Source organism: Callionymus lyra, chromosome 8, assembly GCF_982586985.1.
Source record: "Callionymus lyra chromosome 8, fCalLyr1.hap1.1, whole genome shotgun sequence".
In the NCBI taxonomy this organism is placed as follows: Eukaryota; Metazoa; Chordata; class Actinopteri; order Syngnathiformes; family Callionymidae; genus Callionymus; species Callionymus lyra.
This window is the reverse complement of record NC_141825.1, coordinates 5,078,525-5,099,910: the sequence shown is the minus strand read 5'-3', so window position 1 is coordinate 5,099,910 and position 21,386 is coordinate 5,078,525. Positions and strand designations below refer to the sequence as shown.

General features: G+C 38.6%; 2 protein-coding genes across 6 annotated transcripts; one reads left to right on the top strand and one right to left on the bottom strand.

The window, feature by feature from the left end:
* Positions 1–1,561: 1,561 nt before the first annotated feature.
* Positions 1,562–3,172, top strand: tmem170a (transmembrane protein 170A). Its single transcript, XM_087798303.1, has 3 exons — positions 1,562–1,726; positions 2,196–2,366; positions 2,461–3,172. The coding sequence occupies exons 1-3, from the start codon at positions 1,615–1,617 to the stop codon at positions 2,589–2,591; spliced, it is 414 nt and encodes a 137-aa protein (XP_087654429.1). The 5' UTR covers positions 1,562–1,614; the 3' UTR covers positions 2,592–3,172.
* A 153-nt stretch (positions 3,173–3,325) lies between these two features.
* On the bottom strand, positions 3,326–21,264 carry ppp6r3 (protein phosphatase 6, regulatory subunit 3). 5 transcript variants are annotated; one of them, XM_087798298.1, is made up of 26 exons: positions 21,096–21,264; positions 17,246–17,380; positions 16,884–17,117; positions 16,504–16,690; positions 16,287–16,424; positions 16,125–16,190; positions 15,223–15,335; positions 14,951–15,064; positions 13,713–13,839; positions 13,426–13,578; positions 13,195–13,344; positions 12,721–12,785; positions 11,843–11,958; positions 11,649–11,734; positions 11,110–11,196; positions 10,356–10,435; positions 9,577–9,631; positions 8,886–9,016; positions 8,632–8,747; positions 8,341–8,557; positions 8,173–8,270; positions 7,589–7,781; positions 6,444–6,461; positions 4,688–4,747; positions 3,921–3,986; positions 3,326–3,703 (listed from the first exon to the last, which is right to left on the bottom strand). In XM_087798298.1, the coding sequence occupies exons 3-26, from the start codon at positions 17,108–17,110 to the stop codon at positions 3,652–3,654; spliced, it is 2,715 nt and encodes a 904-aa protein (XP_087654424.1). In that variant the 5' UTR covers positions 17,111–17,117; positions 17,246–17,380; positions 21,096–21,264; the 3' UTR covers positions 3,326–3,651. The 5 variants fall into 5 exon arrangements, with proteins under 5 accessions (XP_087654424.1, XP_087654425.1, XP_087654422.1 ...); XM_087798299.1 differs by having other exon boundaries at positions 10,356–10,402; XM_087798296.1 differs by having other exon boundaries at positions 10,356–10,453; positions 13,426–13,575.
* Positions 21,265–21,386: the final 122 nt, after the last annotated feature.

Below are 21,386 nucleotides of genomic sequence, written 5' to 3'. Positions count from 1 at the left end.
TGTGCTGAAACACGAGGTGGAGATTTGCGGTGCAGCAGATGTTGCGCATTAATTAATAATTAAGATTAATTAATTAAGATAATTTTAATTGTGACACAATTAAAATTATCTTTACAAATGACCAATAATGATTTAAAGATTTATTTTTTTTAAAGCAATATATATATATATTTAAATAGAAACAACCTAAGATGGTTTTCGTTTGTAAACGGTCCGGATGTCAATAAAAAAAAATAAAAATAAAAAAAAAATCGATTCTGATACTTTCAATTCGTAAGCTTTTGAATCTAATATAAAAATGTTTGAAACTCTCATCTCCCTTATCAGGGTTCGGGTCATGGGGGCAGCAGCTTCAGCAAGGAACCCCAGACTTTCCTCGCCCCAGCTACAGTGTCCAGCTCTTTCCGGACCCCAGGCGCTCCCGGACCAGCTGAGAGAGGTAGTCTCTCCAGCGCGTCCTGGTTCTACCTCATGGTCTACCTACCGATGGGGGCATCCTGACCAGGTGCCCAAGCCACTTCCAGAGAGCTTCGTCTTTTAGCTTAGCTCTCTTTACTACCACGGCTCAGAACAGTGTCCGCACCAATCCACCTGTCGATCTCAGGCTCCATTCTTCCCTCACTCGTGAACAAGGCCCCAAGATACTTAAAACCTCCACTTGGGGCAGGATCTCATCCCCACCCCAGAGAAGACCCTTGTCCCGACAGAGACCCTTGTACTCGGATTTAAAGGTGCTGATTCTGATCCCTATTAGTTCACTCTGGGAACTAGTTGTTGATTTTTATTTTAAACTTCAATGATAAAAACACAACAACTACATGGTTTAAAAAAATCAACAATTGTATCAGAATCAGAATCAGAATCAGAATCAGAAATCCTTTATTTGTCCCGCGAGGGGAAATTCAGTTTAAACAACAGCAAGCGCAATTCCTCAAATAAAAAAAATAAAAGACACCCAGAAATAGAATAATACAATGAAAAGAAAGATCTAAATAGAATAGAATAAAAATCTGCCCTATATTATATACACTATCATATTTACAAAAATATGTGCTATGTAATTACATAAGATCATTTTAAACGAGTTGTTGGATTTAAAAAATGTAAATATAATGATATATAAGAAAAGTGAGCACATTTTTTAAGTAGAACAACCTAAGATTTTATTTTTTCTACCAGTCTGCTGTCAAGATGAACATTATTTTTAATCCAGTTCAGAATCAATTTGTGGTGGCATATGGAAATGAAATAATACGATTAGAAAAAGAAAAGATTAACACAATAAAACACATTCAATTAAAATAAAATAAGAGAGATTAGTTTAATGATTTTATGTTATTTATATTTATTTTATTATTTTATTTTGTATCTCCACAAAATATTCCTGGCAGTAAACGTGTATTGATTCTGAAATAATCTTTTTAGTAATTATTATGACAATATATTTTACGGATGCAACACAAACCATCTTTTTTAAACACAAAAACCATCAATGGAACTTTGGCACGTCCGGATGTGACGTACGTACACACCAGTGACGTCACTCGCGGTTTGTTTACAGCGGACCTGAAACTACTTCTGGGCCCAAAACTGGACAATTTCTCAACGGGAGCCATGCAGGAGAGATACGCGGAGGTGGGATTGTTCCAGCAAATAATGGGCCTGAACCTGGTTCCGAGGAAGAACGCCACGTACCGGGGAAACGACACGTCAATCGACTTCTCCGGTGAGTTTGTTAGCATGTTGTCGTTAGCATGTTGTTGTTAGCATACACACTGTTGCATCAAAATACTGAACAACACTTTCATCTGAGGTACATCCAACGTCACTGGTGGATTTATGCGCAACATTTGGTTTCACGAAGGCTTTGTTTGTTCATCAGAATGTGTAGAAAAAGAAGGAATACAAACATGTAGCTAATCCGAAAGAGTTTGTTTTAAGAGTCGCAGCGAGTGACGTAGATGAAATGTACGTCGATTCACAGAAAGCTAACATGAGAACACATTGAGTGAAATGCGAATATCTTTTTTTGTTTACATATATTATTCCCAACAAATCCTAGGTACACAAATATAAATTATAAATATGCCACGTACTGACTCCTTGTGGTTTGGAAGATATTTTCAAGTTTTATAAAAGAAAAAATGTGAAAATCTCAGCACTTAAATGCATATTTAACCTGTTTTTCTCTCCAGAGATGTGGTACGGGGTGTTTCTATGGGCCGCGGTCTCCTCCGTGATCTTCCACCTCCCTGCGGCTCTCCTCGCCCTGGCCACGCTGAGGCAGCACAAGCTTGCACGCTTCATGCCCATCGCCATCATGCTGATGAGCATCGTTGGACCCGTGTGTGGCGGCGCCCTCACCAGTTAGTTCCCAACCTTTGGCTGATCGTGATTGACAGACGTCTGTCGTACAAGCTCGATGTCGGTTTCTTGACAAGCGTTCGCTCTTGTTTTCAGGTGCGGCAATCGCTGGCGTCTACAAGGCTGCCGGGAAGAAGATGATTCCTCTGGAGGCTCTAGTTTTTGGAATAGGACAGTCCTTCTGCGTGCTCATCATCTCCTTCTTCAGAGTCCTCGCCACGCTCTAGCATCGGCCAACTAGAGACGGATCATTTTCTCTTCCCCGATTCGGACTCCAACTGTAGAACTTTTTGGAAGGAGAAGAAACTTTTCTTCCGGCCTTAATCTTCCTCAGCGCTCCGAACTCTTGAACACGAATCATAGATGCTGCGATCGGAACATAAGCTCCGAGTCATTTCATGAATCATTCCGAGGTCGGGAGAGGATGATGAACTGTTACGAAGCTTTGAATGTAATTTATTTATGATCTTGTGGCACACTCGTTCCTCTCACCTCTGATTCAAAGTCGTAACCGAGGATAACGTGAATCTATTTTTACTAGAATGTGAAATTTTGTTCCACACTGGAATTAAAAATGTTTTACCACCATTTAAAAAAAGAAAAACTTCTGTAATTTACACAGGCTAAAAATTGACACGTGTCTCAGACAAACTGAGCTTAAATATTAAAACGATAAACATAAGTTCAGATCCGATCAAGTCAAAGGACTATTTTTAAAACGTCTTGATTCTAACTTTTATGCTCACGAGACGTTGGACAGAAACTTCCAGAAGGATCAGAACATAAAACTTCCATTTAAAAACAAAAACTGCTTCTAGGATCACACAAGTTAATCAGCATCGTCTCGGCAACAGGTTAGAACTATGGGGGCAGACGGTGGAAACATGTTTGGCACAAAACAAATTGAAGTTAATGGAGTTAGTGGACAAAGCATCCGTGGACGGAGCAGACTTCCTCTTGCTGATGCTTTTGTCTTTTTACAAAATATTTTATTCATACAATCATTTCTTTAACTATAGCAACATGACTCGTAAGATATCAGATCACCTCATAAGAACAATAGAATATAAACAAATGCAGAAAGCAAAAAATTCTGGGTTTTTTTTTCGTCCTCAAGTTCTTCGTATTATTCCTGTACACGTGTCCGTCGGTGAGGAGCCAATGGGAACGCTGCTGGTCTCTGTGGAGGGGTGTGATTGGTTCAGCTCGGAGCGGGGACCCCTGCTGTTTGGTCAGGAGGAGGCCGCTGCGTGGCAGACTTGTTTGGCCGAGGGTGGCGGGACGACCTCATGCCGGCCCGTTGACCACCGGTTCTGAAGGCGCGACGGTCTGGTCGGACCTGAGGGAGATGGGAACGATGGTTACCTCACTGCCTCCATCTTGTGGCGAAAACAAGGAATTGCAAAACCAATGCTGACAAAGAAGTGATGTTTGTTTAAAGTTTGTAGCCCAAGGGTTCGTTTTAAGACGTACAACTACAAGAAAGTTCTACAACTAATGCACGTGTTAATTACTTCTGCAAAATAATAAACCACAGAAGCAGCAGCGGAACTCACTTGACATCCTCGACTTTTTCGATTGGGCCGTTGGGGAGCTCGGCTGCTGACTCACACTTGTCTGGACTGTTGGAGCGAGAGAGACAAACAAAACTAGTTGTAAAAAAAACACTCAAGAACTGATGCTTAAAACGGTTATTGTTTGTCATCTTTCTGACATTTTTAAAGACTTCCAATTGATGCATTTCAAACTCAAACATTTGTAACTTTTACTAGGAGTATTTATGTCAACAATCTGTTGATACAAGGGTAACGATGCATCGTGATACTGTAGTAACAAGTATGCATGTGTAGTATTGTCGAGTACTTGACTCTGGTGTTGCAGAATTTACAGACCACATGACTCTTGATGAAGTCGTAACTGCTTTCATTTGTTTTGAAACCAAAATATGTCCAAACATCAGCTTTAAAAGCTGCTGGACTCACTGTATCCTCTCGTTCTCAGTCATCGCCAGGATTTCACCGTTGCTTTAGTTGAAGAGAACATGATAGCTGCCATCTAGCAGTTCAAAGTTTAATTGTTGCTGTCAATATTTTTATGTTAATTGTATATTTAAAAACAATTTACTTTATTTTACATAATATTTGAATAAAACCCATATATATATATGATAAACAATTGAAAATTATTTGACATTCATTTTACACAATAAACGAATAATACATTTTAAATCGATAGTATCACAGAAAAAATATTGCCATATTTAAGGGCATTGTTTTTTTCTAACACCGCTAGTAAAGACTAGAAGAAAGAAGAAGATCCTGACCCTGCTTTGGTGCAGCTTCCGTCGGCGTGTTTCTCCGAACATGCGCTTTTCTCTTCGTCGCTGTAACACAAGCAGACTGGTTAAGCACATGCGTTGGTGCTGCTGGACGAGTCCTGCCACACAGAATGACACGCTGGACGTGGGGGTGACGCATGCAGAGTGGACCGACAGCAGAACTTAAAAGGGTGAGAGAGAGAGAGGAGGAGGAGGACTCAGGGGAAGCAGAAAAAATGTACAGCAAATGGAGAACGTCAACAGCTTTTGTTCACTAGGAGGCGCTCTTTTAAGTTGCGCAGACGGACGAGCCCGAGAGCTAAATTCACACAGATTGGACCCAAATAGATTGTCAGCCGTCAGTCTTGCTTTGTCTCAGAGAACCACCAAACCTTGATGATCTATGCAAAAAGACGAGCAGGAGCCAGGATTGACGAGGTTTTGGAAAGTAAGACGCGTCTGAACCACTTGTGGCACAGAGCTGGAGCATAGAGGGCGCTGTGGAGCCGGGGGTTCAGGCTTCATGTGGATTAAGTGTTAACATTTTGAAGAGAGACACAAAGATGGAGCATGGAGTCTCAGGAGAGAAACAACTCTTAGTCAGTTTTGATGTTTATTAAAGTCACGCGTTATTGTAACCTGCACGACTGTAGAGACAACACTAGTGTGAGGATCAAAGTTGTGTTTCTGTGCCATCATTGAATGGCAACATCTAACATTTCAAATGCTGGAATAATTGAATTGAATTACTTTTTTAAATGACCATTAAATTCAACACTTTAATTTGTATCTTATTAAAATCTAAACACAAACGATGTCACATTATACCAATTTGTATTTAATTTAAAAGACTACAAATTAAGTAAATTTTATTTTTTTAATTATTGGAGTAATAAACTCTTAAGAACCCCTTAATGTTAAATTAAATTAAATGCTTTAAAAAACATTTCAATAATGAAAAAAAATAAATCTTTCTTCCTCTTCTTTTTTGTGTGTGGTTAAATAGATGTGCGACTGTTGTATCATCAGTGTGTGTTTGTAAAAAACTCTCTTTTCATTGAAATATTGACATTAGAAAATTATCTTAAGCCCCGCCCAATAAAAACACCTTGTTTTTCTGGAGCTTAAATCTTGTTGACCATAACTACACTGCTTTGATTGGTCAAACATGGAGGTTTGTCACCTTGTGCAATCAATCCAGGAAGTCTCAACCACCAAGGGACTTGTTGTATAAATAAAGCGGGGCGTGAAGCCAATATTATGTCATAATGGACTCTCGTAACCTCTCATTCGCCCAGATTTCAGAGCAACTTTATAAAGTAATAAGTTGAAAACATGGTGATGTTGAACATCTTTGTACCTCACGTCTGGACGTTTAACTGTGCGAGTCTGTTGACAGGCGTATCAGTTAACAGTGAAACCTTTCCAGAAACCTTCATATAAACTGCTAAACTGAACTTGTACTTGCGCTGTGAGTCTGTGCTAATGTTTTGATACATTCCATACGTTTGCCAGATGAATTGGAACCTGCCACGAGTCGGATAAGAGGCGAGGGGGAGGAGCTAATCAACAGATGATTCGTTCAGAAACTGCACTTTGACAACACCTTTGGAAGAAAGACATGCAGAATGGACATGAAGTAGAACAAAAGGAGCTAAAAATAATTAAAAGGTAAAAAGAACTGGGAAAGAAAAGTTGGTGGTTGACGTGACAGTAAGACTACACCACGGCTGCAGGCTGATCTCTGATTGGCTGTACATACCGATATGATTTCAACACTCTGAAGAAGACCACACCCACAACGCACAGCAAGAGAGAGGGAGAGAGAGAGAAAGAGAGAGAAAGAGAGAGAAAGAGAGAGAGAGAGAGAGAGAGAGAGAGAGAGAGGAGGGGAAACTCAGGTTGTAAGTGTCACTCGATTCAGAAGTCATTTTAGTAAGACACACATCTGGCAGCATCAACAAGGAGACGGGACAGAGGACGACTGCTGGACACAAAGATAAAGTGCGTTCAAAGACCAGGCGAACCCAAATGTATTTCAGATCATTCCCAAATGATCATGAGCCAACACTGTGCAGGCCCCTCACGTCCACATGTGTGACACACTGTTGGCATCCGTTTAAATGTCCTTCTGGCACCGACACCATGAAGACACAGCAGCCTGAAGTTTTAATAGCTACACAAGAGCTGTGGACACTAAAGTGGGACATGCACAGTGTTGGGCTGGTGGACTTGATGTAATGAACTGAAGATTATTAGACTTTGTCAATAGACCAGCAAAAGTTGATTTATAATCAAACTGGTCAATTTGCCACAACATGAAGAGGTAAAATAAAATCAGTAGAGGTTTACAGAAGTACATCAGTGCCATAATAATATTCAATGGTTGAATTTAACATTGAAACTCTACAACATAATGTAAACAACACATTTTGTATTGAATTTACGTTGTTCTTTTCAGCATTTAATCATTTCTTTGAATAATTTAATTCAATCATTTATATATTAAAAGGTTGAATTTGTTTTGATTTTAAATAATTCAATGAATAACATCTGAATAATTCTAAAATAAATGTTATGTTTGACAGTTTGTTTGCCTAATTCCAATGATTCAAAAGTAAATATGAATCAATTTTTTTTAATAACTAGCCTTTTTTAGTTGCATGAAAAAGTTGCAACCATACAATACAAAAAAGGCCAGATTGAACTTTCAGCCAAAAATTCAACGCACAGTATAGAAAATTGACCACTGAGATTATTATGATGGAAGTGATGTACTTCCATAGATTCGGATACTTTTGAAATAACTGGATGCGACACTAAAGTTTAAAGAATTACCAAGAACGTTTCTTAATGAAGGCTGGCGAGCATAAGTATGAGTCGTTTGGATGAATCCTGTTATCTGACCTCTTAAAAACGGCCGTTTCAGTCTTGGCGTCCACCGTCAGGCTGACGGTTTCTTTCATGGAGCCGTTGATGACCGTCTCTGTGATGCTGCGCTGCTCGTTACAGGCACTTTCCTCGTCTGCTTTAGGCCTCCGACAGTCATTAGAGTTGGAGGAGGGAGAACCTGCTCCGGGGTCCAGCCAGCCGTCGCAATCTAGCGGAGCGAAAACAGAGAAGTTAGAGAGACACAGTATACAAGTGTGGAATACAGTTTTTTTTCCCCGTGTACATTGTATACCCAAGTTTTTTTTAATCTTGTCCATCTTGTCGTTTTACATTAATAGTACATTTATACAATATTATTTTATCAAGATATTTTTTGATTTTGCATTTTATCAAGATTGTATTTTTGCATTTCATCTTATTGGATATTTATGCGTGTATTTTCTTTGCCATTTGTCTTTGGAAAAAGATGCTCATTTCTCTGTGATATCAATGAAGTACACATCTATCCATCTAATAGTTTAAGGAAACATTTCAAAAGCAATGTATTCACAGATGAATAAGGATAATGATGTCTTGAGGTTTGTGGTGTCATTTCTTACCTTCCGACTGCATCGGTGCGTTCACCCCCAAAGGATCGGTTGACTCTATGTTCGTCTCCATGGCGACGGGAGAGTTGCATCTCAGTGGATCTTTGGGACTAGAAAAACAAAAAAGATTAACTGATCAATCGAGCATGTTCAAGATCACAACTAATTGCTCAAACTTACCTGACAGGTGTGAAGTTGGAGAAGTCGGCCCAGCCCGTCTCAGAGTTGGATGCTGCAGGGGGAGGGGAGGTCCAATTAGCGTCGGGCAGCGCCTCGGTGGAGGAGGAAGAAGGAGACAAGGGAGACGAGGCGGCAGCGTCGCTGGGGCTCGAGGCCAGCGCAGTGGAGGTACCAGTGTCCATGGGGATGTCGTCGAACGTAGCCGTCCACACCGGCCCTGAATTAATTGAAGTGACTTTTCAATCAAATTTTAGAGAAGAAAAATAACAACTAATCAAGATGACAACAAACCTGTGTCAACTTCCATCCTGTCATCAGTACCGCTGTTGGACGCTTCGAATGCATCCCTTTTGACATCCTCCTCTTCCGAGTCTGTGCTTTCTTCACTGTCTGTGCTCCCAGAGCTCCTGCCATTGGGAAAAAAAATCATTAAATTAGGAACGAGAGAAAAACTCTTAAAGTAACGCATCGCGAAAAAGTGGGCGTCTTGAAAGGGAATCTGAAAGCGGTGAGTCAATTTGTTTCATGACGGTTTGGTTACAAACCTGGAGCGTCTCTGTGCCTCTGGAGCAAAAGTGACATCTTTTTCCTCCCAAATATCCTCCTCGTCTGAGCCAGCATCTTCAAACTGCTGAATTTTTTCTTTGCACCGAGCCTCAAAAAGAGCTATATTGGCCTGTGGAAGCAAAAAAAAAAAACAGTATTAGTCATTGCAAACATGCATCCAAAGACTATTACAAAGTCTAATTATCAAAACATTTTAATATGAAAAAGTGATTTTTCAAAATGAATGATTCTTTTTTCCTCCCAATACTTAAAATAAATACATTTTAATTTGTATCCTTACAAACTGGACAATACCAAAAGAGTACCGAGCTACTGGACGAGGTAGAAGCACTGAATTTAAAGGTGAGCAGGAATGGCTCAGTGCTCGATTGAATAAGTCTGTAATTGGAACCATTATATGAAATAAATATTTTTGAATTATTGGAATTAGAATATCAAACTGTAAAAAAAACAAAACAATATTTGATTTTTAATTCAATTAAAGACAAATACAACCTTTCAATAAATAAATAATTTAATTTAATTATTCAAAAACATAATAAAATGCTTTGAAAAAAAACTTTAAAAAATAGAATGTTTCAACATTCAAAATCATTCAATATGCTGATGGAACTGAAATACAATCATAGCTTGCGTGTTTAGTCGGAGATGAACGTTCAAAGTACTTACACTTTCATTTGTATTCAGTGAAAAATTGATGTCTGATATTCTATCAAAGGGAATACTGCAATGTTAAAGAAAACAGAGATTAGTTCAGTTAGAGCCGTTAGGCATCCACATTTGAAGCAGCAGAAGAGCTACAGCAAACATCTGGCACGGAGACGATATGGCCGACACTTGGTTAGCTCTGCTAAAAATGTGGCTGGTTGGTTAATAAAGATCGCATCTATGAACTACTGTGCCAATGAGTTTTGTCCATCAACTTTGATAACATAACCAAACATTACTTTTGACGAACACCCGGTGTTCAGACACGTTCATAGTACACAAACTATATTAGAACAATCACTTCAATACACTTTTGTTATTTGTGCATTTAAGTTCACTGCTTGATTCGAACAATAAGATAAGCATTTTGAGGCTTAATTGTTCATTTGTTTAATAGGAACTAGGACAAGAAAACATTAAATATATTAGAGGTCTGAAACACATTTCCTAAAGAATCTAAATATTTAGGAGCAAAAAAGATTTTTTTTTAAAACAAGACACCAACAACATTAAAGCCTCAAACAAAGTATACATACATGCATGTTCTACCTCATTTGGAAATTAAACTGTATTAAAAATAGCCAACATGTTTTGACAAAATGCTGGTGACAACCATGTTTATCATCCTGAATTCATGATAGTTGGTCTGTGACCATGTTGATCATAACAAAAAAAGGCCTGGTGTTATTAGCGTCTTGTTTTAATATAGAATAAAACATCTCTGGTTAACAAGTACTCACTCCACAACATCGTCCTGATCAGCAAACTCTTCATCATTGAAGCCGAACTGCTCAATAAAATTGGACGTCATTTGTTGCATCTGATAATCAGAAAAGGCCTGGCAAAGCCCAGGACCAATGATATAGATAATGATATAATCTTAGCTCTACACAGAGGTGGACATTTACTTCACAGTTGGGCTGCACAGTCAATCAAGAGACAGTTCTTTGTGTGACATGAAGATCTGTGTAACATGTTATCTATCAATCAAAACAAATTAAAGGATCAATTAAACAAAAGCATCTACTATAAGCCTAATGACACACAACCAGTGTCTCAGGAGTTCATAATTTTGCCAAAATAATGTGCATCATCCTGATATCGGGCAGCCCAACTTCACAGAAAATACCAATCATTAGCTGTATGATGACATCATGTGCACAATGATGAATGCATTAATGAGCATGCAAGTACTAACACATTAGCTTATGGTAAAAGGTCTCGGCCTGCAAGGATTAGTGGTTCAAAAGGTTAATTTGTGTAAATGTCAACATTCACACTTGATGAGTTACATTGAAACACTTTTAGCGTTTAAACAAATTATTTCCAAAACTTTATACTTTAAATAGATTGTGTGAATAAAATGTCCTATGTAAGATGAGTGTTGCTACTGTGATTATCGTTTCTGGAAGACTAATGAAAGAAAGATGCGTCCTGATGTATAAACATTTTTTTTCCTGTTGTGTGTCTGCACAGGTGTTCAGGTGGTCTTACTTGTTGTAGAGACGAGTCCTGGTGAAAGCTGTTGTCTTTAAAATCTACCTCGTCGTCACTCGAAGAATGGATGTGATGTGTGTTCACCTGAAGAAAAAGAAGCAAGCGTTTAAAAGGAATCCCTCGGTAGTGGAAAGACATTCTTGTGTTCATGATTAACTGACAAATCTATTTAAAGTTTTCCACACACATTTGAATTAAACTTTTTCATTAAGTATACCAAGTTTAACATCAAACAATACACACATTTTTAAATAATGGAGCTGGTCACTCCTCCTTTGGCCGTCAACCTAAAAATAGCTCAATAGCACGCCCTTCTGGTAAAACGCCGTCTCTAGCAAACAACATAACCTTAAAATGAATGGTTTTAAAAAAACAATTTAAAAAAGGATTAATTGGCCTTTTATGCGTCAAGTTATTTTTTAAATAAGATAAACTGTTGTGATTATAGTAAATTTCACTAGATGTTCAGACAATTGTCTTTTCATCTTGACATTACTTGTCGGGCATAATTGGGTTAAAGAAGCGATTCTACTCACTAGGTCAACAGTGTTTCTCTTGTTTGTGTCAGCCAGCTGCCCTGAAATAAAGGCCTCCCATCGCTCTCGCTCTGCTGCTGGGAGCTCTGAGACACAGACATGAATGAAAAATTAATTACAACTCTCTGCTGTGTGAGGAATGTGAAAGGACAACTTTGAACTGAATCTTTGATGATGTGGGACTTCAGTCTTACCGGAGATGTGCTGTTGTATCTGTGTTCCGTTGGGACCTTTGTCGCAATTATGAACTATTGAGTTTGCTATTCTTGTTAGGTGACCCATGTACCCCCGTCGCCGTCCGCCTTCCGACCTAAATACACACACGACCATTTAATTCCTTTCAAAGCGATTACAGACTCAAAAGGGAGCTTATCATGTTTTCACTTATTTATTTAATAACTTAAATCAAGCAAAGGAGGCAAATGTAAACAATTCCATATCTTAGTTGAAAATATTTTGATATATATTTCATCATCTCATTTTATTTCATTCATATCATTTCATTATTTAATTCTGTAAAGTCACCACATAAATTCCTCTGTTGTGTTTACACTGGGAATAAAAGTTTTCTCATTCTGATGATTCATCATAAAATTAATGACTGATAATTACGATGCAAAGACTACTTAGAATTGACTTCTAGGGAAAGAGTCTTGGACAAAACAAACTTATCTTTAAAGCTAAAGCAAGATTTATTTGCAAAGTTTGCCACCGCATTTGAACTTTCACCCCCTACTGGGTGTGTCAACCTTTTATTGTGCGTGTAAAGCAAGGATTAAGCTCGAGACAAAGGTCTCCGTCACTCTCTCCATGATAAAACACACCAAGTAAATATGACGTAGTTCATGATAACCCCTTAAATCAGACATTTGGTAAACCCTGAGCAAGTCCTGATGCGCCCGACTTAAACACACTTGAGCCGGGAAGTAATTTAAAATTCCTTCATTTAATGGTAACCTTTCGCCTTTTATGTTAGAGACCAATTACCTGGTGAGACGTTCCTAAGCAGGCACTACCATTTTTTTGTCTTATGTGTAATAAATGTCCAGCAAGTTAATGAACAACCACTCACTGTTCCTTTTCATTGGAGCTCCAGGCATCAACGATTCTCTTAATAAACTGGCACTTTTGAAACAGCTGAGGAGGAGGAAAAAAAACATGCTTTACAACTTCTAACACTATAGCAACAGACTTTGATCCAGGCATTGTTTATGAGCATCTAACAACTATACTGAGTCTCTTCAATAATCCAACGGTTAGGATTTTACACCATAAGGGTTTCAAAGAGAGTCTTTTTAAATTATTCACATTTTCGTCCATCTAGAAGACAACCTTGGTTACAGGTAGATGCTCTTTTGACAGAGTTTAAAGTCACTTTTTATCTCAAAAGAAGTTCAAGATTTTCACCCTCCTAATGAAACGGTTTGAACACATGGACCAAGAAAGGTGATCAAGTTCTTTCGACCATTACTTTGATTAATGGTTGGGGGTTAATCTACATAAAGTCTACAATGGTCAAGGTGTGAACAAACATTAGTCATCTTACGTGTTTGATGAGGATGCTTTCTCTTTCGTTTTCCTTTTCAGAGTCTTGCTGGATGTCAGAGGGGGCAGGAGGCAGAGCCAGAATCATGGCTGTGCAAATCTCAACTTGTATGTGAAGAAAGTTGTTCCAAATGTATTTAAAATACATATCCTATTCAAAAGAAAAAAAGGTGTGCACATCATCAGTCACTGACTGGGAAAGTTCTGCTTTTACCTCATGTTTAATACTTACTAGTATGACTCCTAGCGTGTTGAGGTTAATAAGTTCTGTGTTTATACTGTGTGTGTTGCTCTGCAACAGACTGGCCACCAGTCTAACCACATTTAGCCTGGTGTTGCCCACAGGAGGATCCAGGACCCCCCATGTGGTCTTCATCACAGTCTTCTGTGGGAAAAACAAGTCGTTGGTCAGTATCGAATTTAATGAAAAAAAATTCATGATCCGGACAGCTATAAATATAATAGAGAAAAATGTGGAAAAAAACTTCATTAAATCTGAATGTATCATCTACTCATCACCTGTGGGGGCTCCAGTAGCAGCTGATGAAAGTCTTTAAGTCTGGGCCTCACTGCTTCCAAGATGCTGTGGTTTACCGAGAACAAAGGGTTGGACATCCCAGGGGGGCATTCCATATGACCTTCAAACCTAGACCGGAGAAAGAGTCGGAGTTCAACAACATTCCAGTTTGGGTCAATTATTTTGAAGGAGACAAGAGAGTTCATCCATTAAAACAAGCCTGTTTTTCACTTTTGCACCTTTACTAGTTTCCCCATTTTTGTGCCAGGAATCCACCTCCACAGCACATTCACAACTTTATTATAAATGACAGCAGCTTGCCTTCAGCTATGAATACTCTCTACGACAATGGGCTGTCAGGCAAAGTACATACTGAGAGAGAATGACTTTTACCACATAGTCAGCAGCGCTGAAGGGTTTCATTACTGCCTAAATTTACTCTTGTTCAACCTGTCCTCCCGCGGCCTGTAATTCTGGCGCAATAGCTTCGCTGTGTTGCAACTATTCTAGTTATTTACTGAAGCACAGGTCACTTCAGAATGTTTGGCGTTTATTTGTACATTATTGGCTTTACAGGCATGGATACCTGCTGAACCAGTTTTTTTGTATTTGGATTCCAAATACACTGACTGGCTGCTCAATGTAGTCTTCTGACATGAGCCAACTGCAGAAGTATAGTTGCATCAATGGATGTCCCTCCATAGTACACTTGATACAACATTTATTTCAACTTGCATTTAAGGTTTCATCCCCCCACTAAAATCTTCTTAGTATCAGTATCACATCTCCTATATTGCTTTACCGCCCAGTCAAATAATCACAGCTGTGGATCACTTGAAATAGCAACAGACAGAGAATTTAAAGAGTATCATCGCGACCGATGAACCAATCACTAAATAGAGCGGTGTGTAGAAAGGCATCATGGGAGTTCACCTTTTGTTGGCACCATTGGTAAGGCGAGTGCGGTAATTAGGGCCTTCTAAGAAGTAGCAACTTGGAAATGTATCGCAAACAATACTAAGAAAATGCTCACGGTCACACTTCTATGGGATGAGTCACAGCAAAGACAGAACGTCCTGGATTGACACATTCTCGGGTTCAATGTCAAGTTTCATTGAGTTTACTTTCAAAAATGTGAAATGAAAACTGAGACTTAACTTACAAGAGTATATTACCAAAACATTTTCACAGGCCTTTATCAAAGTGGTTTTTACTCATGAAAAAGGGAAGAGGGACATACGCTGGTCTCCTCGTCTCAAACAGTGTGAGAAGGATCTGGATAACGCTGACGATCGCAGAGTCGTTCTTCTCCTTGTCGAAGATGTTTGACAGCAACTGCTCCACAGTCTCCTGTCTAAAGAACCAAGAAAAGAATGATTAGAAAAGCAAGAAGGGGTTCTACCGAACATTTGAAGTTCTTTCTTTGGGTTTGATCAACATAGAAGAGAAGCCCGCTGGGGGGTTACGAGTCTCCTGTTACAGAATATATATAATACAACGAGTGATGCATACTTTTCAAGTGTGGCCAGAAGTGGATCTGGTTCAGAGCAGCCTTGGACCTGAAACATCTGGTCTCTGCTCAGTCTGATGATCTCACACAGTGACTGGGAGGCGTTGGAGTGTCTCTGTGAAAAACAGCAGGAAGGTTTTCAGTCCAACAATACTATGGGGACAACAATCACTGTGCTGGGATATTTATAGAACTTCCACATTTGAGATTTCAGATCACAAAATGTTATTTTTAGAATACTTAACAGTAAATAGCATCAGAGAGTTTGAAATAAAATGTGTCAGCTATTTTCTAATCGACTAGCATGTCCTTCAAAGTAGCCTGAAAATAACCATATGAGCAGTATGTGCGAGATCCCAAATATGATTAACACATATTTCATAATGTTGTGCATCTGAAGAACCACTGTAAAAATGATCAAAGTCCAACTATATGTATTAATAACCAAAGTCCAAACATTCATCAACAAGTGAAAAAAAACTTTAAAACCCTGACATTTCATTTTTGTGCGTTCAAAACTGAGAACTATCAAAAATTTCACAGGCGAAGCATGAAGATGATTTGAAGTGACTTTTGCGTCGCTCTGCAGTTTTTCAGTGTAGATGCTTCATTGCCAGCAGGATGTAAATCTGTCACCTTAAGCGAAGTCCGAGCATGTGACAAAAATAATAATCTCCCAACAAGGATTTTACTTTAATTACTTTAACTTAATGAGATAGCACTCTTATCAATCCATTTTCTGGGGTAAACCGATACAAGCGAAGGTGTTCTAAATAAGAAATAACCAAAAGCATGAATCAATAAAAGGTAGACAACAAATCGCGCAAAACCTCCAGCGTCTTTTCTATTTCTCTGATACACAATTAATGACATTCGAGTAGCTGGGCAGCATTAAAGCACTTACATCCTCATCTTGAGAAGGTTGCACCATGTCCACAAGTCTTTGAATCACTTTTTCTTCATTCAGCCACTAAAAAAAAGGTAAAAAAGTGGTTAGACAGAATAAAGTACGCTGACGCCAACAATTACATTTCAAGCTAAAGATGATCATACTCTTTCCACTCACAGTGAGAACATCCTGTCGCAACTGTTGTGGTTCGATGCATGTGAGCATTCTAAGCAGCAGGTCCATAATGGCCGACGTCCCAATGTGTTTAATCATCAAATCTACAAAATCTTCCTGTTTCCGCAGAAAATCAACAATCTGAAGGAAGACAAAAAGGATCATGATCAGAATCTTGGTGTAAAAAAAACATTTAATACTTAAATAGTATCAGGCCTACCTGTTCAGGTTTGCGTCCAATCAGAATTGAGAGCACCTTGGAAAAGAAGCTAGCCAATAGTGGGTTAAGAGGCGACTCATTCTGAAGGAAGCTGTATAGTTTCATCAGCAGCTTTTCATCTTCCCCTAGCCTGTCGTTTATTTGACTCACATCGGATGTGAGTAGCTCACATGATATGTTTGGATACCTTGAAAGGAAAATTAACCATTTTAGACACTGCATAACAAGAAAAAAAAAAGCTACATTAGACCTGCAAACATACATTTTTCTCAATAGGGTTCTATTTTCTATTCACAATGCCATTTGAATTTAAAATTTTATCACTCAAGTATCGTTGAAAAGGTTAGAAGCAACAAAAGTACAATTTTTATGTCCCTTACTTATATTTGACCTTCTCATCCACATCTGTGCAGGGCTCCTGTGTGATGAAGGTGACCAGGTCTTCCATGCATTGTGGTCTTAAAAGGAAGTCCACGAGTTTGTGGTTCTGGGACTTGCACTCTTGCAGGACATCATCCTCGTCCATCACCTCTGTCAAGGTCAAGTCCTCCTTCTCCAGAAGTGTGTCTATGTGAGACGTGGTATGGAGGTCGAATTTCCAAAACATCTTGGCTCTAGAATGAACGCAGATGAGACAAGTCTTTAGTTTGTCTCCCCACAAACTTCTCAGTTAAATACATTTATTGATCAATCTAGGCCACCATTGCCAATAGACATGAATCAGACGCGCCTTCAAACTTACCCGGAAGTGTTTGGAGTCCAGTTGGAGCTCAGGTTATAAAGAGGTGTATACTAGTGTTTGGGAGTTATGGCCCATTCCAGGCTAGCCAGCTGTAAAGGCGGGCAGACCGACGGGCAACTTAAAAACAGCACGATCCTGAAAGACAAAACGATGTTGCTTGAAAAACAATAAGACAAAACTTAAAATAAAAAAAAAAAAAAAAAAACGTTTATAGTTTCTGAATTTCAAGCACAATTCTGAGCAATCCAATGAAAAGACCCACAATGTAAGTAATGTAAGCTCTTAGACCGTGAACACAGTAATGTCAGGGCAGATTAGCCCCATTACACCAGACCCTTTCAGGAAGTCACAGTAGTCGTGTCACCATAGGCTCAAAATGTGTCATATGAGATTGAGATTTTTTTTTTTTTTTTTTTACAATAATAAAGCACTTTATTTTGCTTCTCCATCATCTTCCTCGTCACACACCATTTAAAGAAACTCACGCATGTAAAATCTCAAATCGACAAATGTTGCTTCTTGACACACCACCAAGAAATAATACAGACGTCAACTGCATGTTAAGGCTGTTGCTTTAAATACTACTTCCAAGATCATGCATCTTTATGACAGAAGAAAATGTGATTCAGGGTAGGGCGAAACGATCAATCGCACTTTCGATATAATCGTAGTGATGAAAAATGCGATTATTATATCGCAGAGGCTGCGATTTTATTTAATGTTCTTTTAATTTTCAAGTCGTAAAAATGACTTGCGAGCGATGCTGAGTGCAGCAAGCTGGAGAGATGCTTTAACCGTTGATTAGTGATGTCTAGAGAAGCTAAGGAGCAGCATTAGAAACAAACGACAGTGTTTTTTATCAACTTTTCACCCCGACATCAGTTCGTACATTTGAAATCGAGACGCGTGTCTGCCGACATGTGACGACTGTGGTGTGTGGTCATCAAAGTTACCTTATGCAATCACACAATTCAAATTGTCTAAATCATAAAATATTATTGTGTATGACAGTTTCTCGTGTGTTAAAGTGCATTTCCTGTGCAAAAATATGCAGTCAGAAAAAGAAGAATTAATTAGTGTTTTTGCTTTTCTTTACACTGCACTAGAGTTTGTATGATTTATTATTGACTCATAAATATAAATGTTTACATCACACTTTTTCAGGAGTTTGCAGCATTTGCAGTGAATGTTATTTTACTGTAATTAGAGTAACTAAATAAACCTTCACCCTTTATTTTAAGATATGCTTAAATTGCCTTTATCATAAAAAATACTTAATAACTTTATCTTGAGAATCAAAGAGAAGTACATTTTAATGTCAAGTTGATCATTAATTATTTAAGATTTTTTTTAAATGCATAAAAAAGTGCACATTGAAAAAATAATCGCAATATTTCTGAAAATAATCGCAATTATATATTTTTCAATAATCGTTCAGCCCTAATCCAGGGGGTCATATGCTCAAAAATAACAAGATTTAGAGGATTATGTATTAGGTTGTCAAGTTGCATGTTTTAATGCCTAGCACAAGCCAAATCTTGACGACAACAATACAATGGACCACACAACCATTTCTTTTTGCAAATACACTGGTTTAGATTAAATTAAACTATATACTGAAACACATGTATTTAACAGTATGACAAACAGATCAATTTTCATTTTAGTTAAGTTTTTCACTGAGAAGCAAATCAATATATATATATATTTATTTTTTTTAACCAGCCGTTTACACCAGTAGCATCACCCATGAAGAAAGGGCGTTCATAAAAAGGGAGCGCTTGGATTTAGATCTCTAGCTGTAAGCAAAGAAACTAATCTGCAAATAAAGAATGGTAATAAAAGCAACCTTTGACATCATCCTATTTCAGAACAAATTCTAGGATGTAGCTCGTGTTGGCCAATCGAAAGAAACAAAGCCGTACCTAGAATTCAGACGGTTGAAAGATTTTGTTAATTTATAATAAGTGAATCAATTTCTTGGTACACATATCAGCATAATGTTGCAATCACTAAATGGACTTGTCATGCCGGTGCTTTATCATTTACATATACAGTAATATTGATTGCCTGTATTACATCCTAAAACTCATAAATAAAAGCGGTTTATTATGGTTAGGCGTGTCGAGGCCTGTAAAGAAAAAGAACACCGTTGATTTTTTTTTTACCGGGGCAGTACTGCCCACATGAGTATAGGCAAATGGTTCTCCATTATATAATGACAGCCTTGTAGCTTTGAAATGCTTAACCGGTAACTAGAAGGATCATCCACGGCTTTCCTGAGCTCGGAGTTAACAGAAGAAATTACTAAATAAAACAACTTATGGGTTCATAGTTTATTAGTTCCATTTAATGTCGTTTTTAAATTTACTAAATTGAATGGTGGTTTTTCTACTCATCTGTCTAACACAGGATAGATCTTTTCCTGCCTTTTCAATCTGTGAACGGTAGCAATTACAGTCTGTGTGGAACATGCGTCAACAAACATTAAAGGAGACTGATTAAAAATCCACTTAATTCATACACCATCAGAGAAATCTGTTCCTTTTTGGAGTTACAGGCAGAAATGCATGTGCATATGACGGTTTACCCAGGGACACTGGTTACATCAACTACAAACAAGCTTAAGATACAGACTTTTTCTCTAACAAATGTCTTATGTCGGGGCTACATTACAAGAGTGACATTACAAACAAGCACTAAGGAGGTATTTGGATGCTTTCTGGCATTTTTTGGACGAAGAAAAGTGATCCACGGTCAGTACAGTCATTTAGACATACATTTCTGCCTCTGAAAATTCTCTCGACCCTCAGTCGACACGAGACCGAACAGAAAATGGATGGAAATTTAATTTTGAGCGAACTATCTTTAAGCAGAGAATAATTGTTTCCTTTATGACCGAGCAGTTTTCTCCATCACAACAGTGTCATTTTAGTACTCCAACTGCATGAGCGATGACCATGGACACAATATATAAACACATTTCAGCAAACCATGAGATTTTCTTCTGTTGAGAACTCAAATAGCAATAATGCAACTTGTATGCTTATTCTGTTTAAAACGTTAAATACAAATAACGCGATCAGTGAATGAGGCACGACATAGAGTTCTTAGCTTTAAGCCAATTTGGGTTTGTTTATGGTTGTAAGATTAATATCTGAGGGGAAATATCCATCTTCAGCTGTCATGAAAATGTGCCGGCGAGCCGTCAGTAAACAAACAATGACAGCCAATCATTCGAGCGAGCTGGCCGGTTAAAAAAAACAACTACATTTCACATTATTCCCTGAATAACTCTTCCATAAAGCAACTATCTACATGTATATTGGCTTTAAGGAAACACAATATTGACAACAAACACCGTACGTTTATCATTCCAAAAGGTAACTGACGCATAAGTACAAGATAGTCGAAAATATAATTGGATGGAATTTACATGGACTCAGATCTCGATCATTTTAAAACTAACGGTGGCATCTTAAGTGTGTAGCAACAGGGCCCTGGAGAGAATATTCTCTACGCAACACAAACATACCGGTCAGCGTCAAAAAAAAACTAGCATTAGCTTTCTTCGGCTAACCTGATGTAAAAACCATGTTATACAACACATAAGCGCCACTAATGTATATCCCCCCCGTAAACACACAGTACTTGTTCGGTTACAAAGCTTAGAGATATACTTACTATGCTGAAATACTTTCTGATTCTACGAGTTAACGTGCCAAAGCATGTTGGGCTCAAGTGACAGTAGAGCGTTAAGATGGCCAAGTGTGCTATAAGCTAGCGGCTAACGTTAGCCGGCTAATCGTCGCTCCTGCACCAACCCAGGAAAGCCAGCAAACGTACCTACCGATAGACACCGTTAAACGTCGAGTCTCCAGCATGTGCCTTATCTTCCCATTGGTCCTATTTACAGAAGAACCAAAACAATGTAGCCTTGTTTAAAAATGATTCTGACAGGCGCGAAACGTACTACATAGGAGAGCACTTTTCAAGATGGCGGTTCCGTTAACTTTACCGACCCCTTCCCCCACCACAACTGCAGTGCCTGTCACTCAAACTGCAGCCGCTTGCCTATTGGTGGGAGCACCGACGCCGAGGCAGTTACTGTCGTCTGATTGGCTCCTCGGTCGGCAAACTG